At 39.0% G+C, this 7360-nt stretch overlaps 1 protein-coding gene across 1 annotated transcript in view; it reads right to left on the bottom strand.

The window, feature by feature from the left end:
• Window positions 1-935: 935 nt before the first annotated feature.
• Window positions 936-7360, bottom strand: part of RIT2 (Ras like without CAAX 2) — a 355142-nt gene continuing 348717 nt past the window's right edge. Inside the window, exon 5 of the mRNA XM_066246856.1 lies at window positions 936-1357. Coding sequence (XP_066102953.1) covers window positions 1130-1357 — 228 coding nt within the window. The 3' untranslated portion in view covers window positions 936-1129. The remainder of the gene's footprint in view (window positions 1358-7360) is intronic.

Genomic DNA, 7360 nt, shown 5'->3' with positions numbered 1-7360 from the left:
GCGGGAGGGGAAGAGAGAGACAGAGAGGAAGGCGCGGCGGAGGGGTGGAGAAGCAAATGTGCGCTTCTCCTGTGTGCCCTGGCCGGGAATTGAACCCGGGTCCTCCGCACGCTAGGCCGACGCTCAACCGCTGAGCCAACCGGCCAGGGCTGGGCTTTGATTTAAATAAACCAATGTACACAATGGGATAAAGGAGTTAATAGGCAATTTTATTTAACGTGATGGTCCATTGTAAAATAAACAAGAAAATAGGCCCTGAGATGGGTGGTGGCTCATGGTTTGAGTAGGAGATCAGAAATTTTGGCAACATAAAGAGAATGTAGGGTCTCTGGAATTAACACACCTCTTGCTCTACAGATGTTCCCACCCCAGGTAAAGCAGCCCCAAGAGAGATTTCTCACTGACAACAAGCAGAGTGTCCTTTTATGAGGATGCGAACCACCAAACACATAGTAACCATCTCTTCCTGATACAAAGACAGCACCCCTTTGCCTCTGCCCAGTGACTTCACTGGTAATTTTGCCAAAACCCAACAGGATGGAGCACTGTAACTATGGGGATATTTCTCTTCAGTCTTTCAGTGACCCACAACCAGTTTCTATTATGAATAATTCCTCTAAGGGCCATCTGTGGAGTATTCACGAGAAAGCACCACAACTCCTGCATTTAAGGAAACACCAGGCTGCTGACTTCTGCTCTGACTTGCTTCCTGAGCTTCATTATTTACTGAGATTCCTGAAATGCAAACAGCCGGAGTCTTATCAAGCAGAGGCACATCCCCTGAGCCTTTTATCATTCTGTCTGCAATTCTGAATATTTCCTCTATAACCAGACAGCATACCAAATGAAGCTAGACTCTTTGAAGGGAAATGAGTCAATTGGAATGTCAATTTTATTTAGTCATATATTATAAAAACTAAACAGCATATCCGGCTGATTGACAAAATTCATCCAACTGTTAAGGGCAAAACAAAACCATCTCAAGAGGTACAGTTATATAGATCTTGCTTTTACCTACAGGAAGATATTGAGAGAGAGAGAGAACTGAAGCAGAATGCAACATCTGGAATTGTCCAACTGATAAACTTGAGAGAGAGAGGAAAGAGAAAGGGAGTTAGAAGGAAGACTCTCATGTCATGCTTTCTCTCTTCTTCTTCAGAGAGCCTTTTAACTTCTTCCACAGGCTGTCTTTTCTCTTCAATTTCTTTTCTGTCATGGATGGCCCGGACTCCTTCTTGCGGATTTCTCTCACTAAACCATGGAAGGCATCATCAATGCAGAATCTGAGGGCCGCGGAGGTCTCAAAGAAAGCACAGTTATATTCTCGGGCCAGACCCATGCCTTCTTCTGTAGAGACCTAAAGGGAAAAGAAATGATATTAAAAAGAGAGGAAGGGAGAGATGATCAAAAAGCATGTTCTCTTTCAGGGTTGTGGGCCTGTTACATTAAAAAAATTAAAAATATATATATACATATTTTATATATAATATATACATACTATATATACTATATACATAAAATGTATATATATATATAAAATATATAATATTTTGAGGGAAGATTTCTAGAATTTCTGAATCTGAAGGACAAGTGAGAAATCAGACTCTCTGAAAGAGCAACTGGTTGGAGCTTATTAAACATGGAACCAGAAATCAACTCTCCAGTCTTCAAAAAAAAAATAACAGAGCAAAATGGTCAGAAGTGTGGTTTTAGATTAAAACTGCTTGGTTTCCAATCCCAGATCTCCTTCTTTCTAGCTCTGCAAACTTGGGTGAATTTCTTAAACTTTTGGCCTCCGTTTTCTCATACGTAACATAATAAAACCTCAAAGGTTCTTTGCTAGAGTTTTGTAAGAGACTGTCAATACAAGGTGTATTGAACGTGCTGAGCACATACTTAAAGCTCTAACTATTCATTATTAATTATAATTACAGAGCTTTGAGAATAAGTCGGGGTGAAGTTCTCATGAAATGTGAAATAGTCTTCAGGTGAAAACAGAAAGCAAGACATCTGCATTATGACAAGTCTTTCTTTGGCCGAGCTCTTCAGAGCAGCCTTAGTTAGATCTTTGGGTTTTTTGGTGGCGCTTATCATGTTGTGGCTTGTTATAGCAGTGGGTCTTCTAGAGATGACAAATGGACTGAGGTCAGAGATTGTGTCTCCTTTGTCATCCCTTCAGTGTCTACCACAGTGCCTGGCACCTGAATTACCATTAGAGGAGTTAGAAGGATGATTACAAACCTACATGATGCACAAATACTTAAAGAATGAAGTCTATGTCACTGTAGCTGGGTGCTAAAAATCCCACTCAGAAAAAGAGAAGTGAGTGATGTCTTTAAGTAAGTCAACAAAATTTTTTACACATTTGAAAAAATCTCTCTATACACATGTATTTATGAAGTGTTTCCTAATTATAAAAATGTAAATAATTCAAATAAATCATTGGCAAATTAAAAATTCAGTTAAAAGTTCAATGTAACAGTCAATCTTAACGTGAAATAAAACTGGAAGATAAATTCCATGTAAAGATTCTTATTGAAATTGTATAGAGTGAACCACCCCTATCAGATGACATAACTGCCTAATTTATTAATTGCAGCAGGTTGAAGTATTTTGAACTCTACTGCTGCATAAGTAATGTAAGAATTGCAAACCCTCTATTTCAAATTATGAATGTAGTTGCGTGTATTCTTAGATTCATTATCAGAATATTTTATGTTATTTAATTTAATAACTCGGTAATTTTCATGTTCATTATAATGAAATCTAAATAGAAATTCAACTCAGTAAAATATTTAATCTCTTCTATATTTCCTTCAAATATTTTTATTAGATCAGTGACCTAACATTTTTTTTTTTTTCAGAGACAGAGCGAGAGTCAGAGAGAGAAAGATAGAGACAGACAGACAGGAACGCAGAGAGATGAGAAGCATCAATCATCAGTTTTTCATTGTGGCACTTTAGTTGTTCATTGATTGCTTTCTTATATGTGCCTTGACCGGGGGGGGGGGTGCTACAGCAGACCGAGTAACCCCTTGCTCAAGCCAGAGACCTTGGGTCCTAGCTGGTGAGCTTTGCTCAAACCAGATGAGCCCACGCTCAAGCTGGTGACCTCAGGGTCTCGAACCTGGGTCCTCTGCATCCCAGTCTGATACTTTATCCACTGTGCCACCGCCTAGTCAGGCCTAACATTTTTATCTTTAAAAATAAAAGGTGAAAGCATACTTTAAAAATAAATTTTGAAGTTTCATTAAATTCTATCTCATACCAGTATTGACAAACTATAAATTTACCATACCTACCTTTGATGTTAGACATGATATACTATAAATTCAATGGAAGAACCTGAGTCCAAACATGTAAGAAAAAGTAATTTTTATAGATTCTGGCCTTTATGCTTAGTAATTATGGTCAGGTTTTTTTTTCCCTCAAATGAGGACTTTCAAAAAGCTTAAGCAGGCCCTGGCCGGTTGGCTCAGCGGTAGAGCGTCGGCCTGGCATGCGGGGGACCGGGGTTCGATTCCCAGCCAGGGCACATAGGAGAGGCGCCCATCTGCTTCTCCACCCCCCCCTTCCTCTCTGTCTCTCTCTTCCCCTCCCGCAGCCGAGGCTCCATTGGAGCAGGGATGGCCCGGGCACTGGGGATGGCTCCTTGGCCTCTGCCCCAGGCGCTGGAGTGGCTCTGGTCTCGGCAGAGCGAGGCCCTGGAGGGGGCAGAGCATTGCCCCCTGGTGGGCAGAGCTTCGCCCCTGGTGGGCGTGCTGGGTGGATCCCTGTCGGGCGCATGCGGGAGTCTGTCTGACTGTCTCTCCCTGTTTCCAGCTTTGGAAAAATATAAAAAAAAAAAAAAAAAAAAAAAAGCTTAAGCAAGTGATTCAAGGTCACACACATATTTAGTAAACTAACCATCATGTTCTAGACTTTTCCATCAAGTATTGTTTCCAGGCCTTCTTGCTATTTTTCATGGGTTCTGTCCAGTTCCCTTTGCTAGTATTCCATATACACTGCTCACAAAAATTAGGGAATATTTTATCACTTCATATTCATTTTGAAATATCCCCTAATTTTTGTGAGCAGTATATGTAATTGATTATTCTGATAGGAGGTGTTTCAACATAAGATCATTCTTAATTGGTAAACAAATGGCATAGAATAGTTTATATTGCATTAACCTAAAAAGAATATTTTAAACAAATACAGAAACATAGGGAAAAAATAAATGTTATAGAAAGATTATTTAGGGTAGGGGAGGAGCAATCAGTGCATATACCATTATACAACCATGGCCCTCAATTGCAAAGAGGGGAAGTCTGTGATCAAAGGGGCCACCTGGAGGTCCTAGAAAGCATTGGCAGAACAAAAAAGGAATAAAGAAAAAAATGTTTCATGCAAGTAATAGAAAATTTCAATAACCCAAGGGAACCATCTTTTTAATATATATGACCTTCTTCACCGAGGAAGATCATTGTGTAATATGCCCCATACTCCCTGAAATGCCATTTCCCATTTGCCAAAGGAGGTATTAGAACACAGCCACAGCTGCAGGGGAGTTAATGAGACTACTGGGGCAAGCGGATCCTGTTCCATTCCAGGCCTAGCTGCTAGTGGGCATCGCATGCATGCCGGTCAAGTAGAGTTTCATTCCCAATAATCTGCTACCTTCGGGGGCTTCACTGCTTTTTACATGTTTTTATCTTGTATCTGAACTCAGTAAATATAAATTTAAATTAAGTTGTTGTAAAGGTATGCAGGGTAATGGTGACTGTCTAGTAGTCAAAATAATTCTTAAGAGCACAAAAGGAAACTCTGATACTGCTCAGCTATAATTGATAACCTTGAATAATGAGAGATTGGTAGAAAGGTGGGTCTGGCTCTCCCATGAGTAATTTCATGAACGAAATATTTTTTTGGCTAAGCCTGCTGGTCCCTGTTAAGGCATTTAGCATATAGAACAAACTCTTTGGGATTTGGTATATATATGTATTTTAATGTCTCCCTGTCTGTATTTCACTTCATGTTTCACCCATGGAGTTATTAACTTTCATTATAGAGCCTACATCATCAAGGTAGCAAGAATTATATTTTTCTGGCAATTTCAGGTTTAAAACATTCTATTTGTTAAAAGAAAGTTCAGATCACTGTGATCATTACCATTATGGTGGCCAGGACAGGGCACTCTGGCAGTATTTATAAGTAGTGTGTGTCTAGGCCCTTATTAGTGGTTCGTGGCTTTCTGAAGGAGGGAGCCTTCATCAGAAACTTGAATGACAAGGAAGAATTACGTGGGTTGGTGGGAGGGCTTGGGTCTTCAGGAGCAGAAAGGGGTACACTTTAGAAGGACAAAGGCCTAGGGTGGAAGTGATAATGGAGCTTTTGTGGAATCATCAGTACTTAACCTGGTTTAGACCAGAGTGTGAGGGAGGATGGAGTGAATGAAGAGCACAATCAGAAGAATTAGTAAATTTAAATGCCGAATTAGACTCATGGGAAATTTGTTTGGTATACATTAATTAAGTAATCAAAAGAAAAAGGGGGGTACTGTATCTTGAGTGCCTACTCTGTGCAAGAAAATATATATATATTTTCTTTCTTGCTGTTCTGGAGAGATATTGATTAAATGGAGAGAGAAAGCAAGACATAATAAATTAAATGGCACAGCCAAGTCCTTCTGAAACACAGGATGGTAATGGCTCTAGGGTAAAGGGTTTAGACTGCTTTGTATAAGAGACATTTGAAGTCTCCAAGGCCTTGTGCTTTTCATCCAAGAAGCTGTGGTATGCTGTGGGGAAAGGTTGCCATGGCAGCCTGTAGTTGCTATGACAGGGAAAAAAGGAGAAGGTCAATGTTCAATATTTTGCTAAAAGCAGTATCTGGCTTCTTCTTTGAATTTTTCTCTTAAGGGCTTTATTTTTAAAATATCTTGTTAAAATTATAAATCAATAAACTAAGGCAGTATTTGAAATATACATGCAGGAATATGTATGCATAAGTATACATATATGTATGCCCATGCCTAAGGGTATCCTCTTATATTTGCACTAATGAATAAATGTGTGTATTTGATGTATATTAAATGAATGATTCTCCTGAACCTTAAGGGAATTAGTTATTATGAATAATTAAGTTTTTTTCAGTGGCCAACATTTTACTCCTTAAGCATGAAAAAATATCTCAATGGTTAATTTATTACATTAATAAATCTATATTAGGTAAAAACAGAAGGGACTTATGTATCATACTTTTAACATGTATAACAATTATAATTAACTAATACATTTTATAACTGTATAATGTCTGGTTCCCTGTAGAATATAAGACCATGAGGGCTAAGAACCTTGCATCCCCAGTAACACCTCAGTATTCTGCACATGAGCTGTGCTCAATAAATATCTTTACCTCTCTTCTTCGAATGTGTGGGTGAATTAAATATAGAAAGGTGACCAAGGGAGAACCATCCAATTACTACAGCAAAAACTCTCCATTAACTAGAGAGCCAGAAACTAGACTCTCACTGGAATTGCTAAAGGTTTTAAGTCCTTTACATTAAAATTCATTTCTAGTGTCACAAATGCCCTATTACATATACTTGCTGAATAAAACATGCAGACTGCAGAAACTCTAAGCAGAAGAGATAAGAAGCCTGGGCCATGATGCTTTCTTGAATGGAGTCTAAGGACCACAGTGGCAGATAACTCTGGTGAGGTCCAAACGAAAGCCAGAGATATCCGGGTTCCTCAAGCTCATGGTCAGCCTGTTGTAGCCTTTTGGTTTATATTTGGAAATGGTATGACATGAAAAGAGGGAAGAGCCTGATAAAAGTAAATTTGATATCAGTTTTCATCCTGAGATCTACAGAAGGCAAAATGAACCAGTGTTCCTTATGTTCTGGCCCTACATACCAGGAGCTGGGTAGTTTTCTGAAAAAAATGTATAAGCCTGTGCTTGTTAGCACTACTGTAAATTTCGTTTTCAACTTCAGCAGAACCATCAATGCCCTTGGCAATCATTTTACTTATTATTAGCCAGTATTCTTTTTATTCTTTTCTATTCCTCATTTAGTGCTTCAGAATCTTCTGTTCTCAGGTCTTTAACCCTATCCTCATTTTCAGCGGATGTTCTTGTCCTCTTCCTTCACCTTAGTGAGGAAATCTAAGCAACCAAAAAGAATGACTTTAACATCTGGGATTAGCACCTGGAAGCTCACCTGTCTCATTAGATATCTTATCTTACTCTCTCAGTCTCTGATGAAGTGATGTTACTGAGTCTCTCAAGTGTAATGCCTCTATCTAATCTCTAAGCTCTCCTTGCTATCTACTTCAACCTTGCACCATTTGTTCTATCCCTTACATCCCATATTTTT

This window comes from Saccopteryx bilineata, chromosome 11, assembly GCF_036850765.1.
Source record: "Saccopteryx bilineata isolate mSacBil1 chromosome 11, mSacBil1_pri_phased_curated, whole genome shotgun sequence".
Lineage (NCBI taxonomy): Eukaryota > Metazoa > Chordata > Mammalia > Chiroptera > Emballonuridae > Saccopteryx > Saccopteryx bilineata.
Note: the sequence above shows the minus strand (reverse complement) of the source record. Positions and strands in the feature narration are given on the sequence as shown.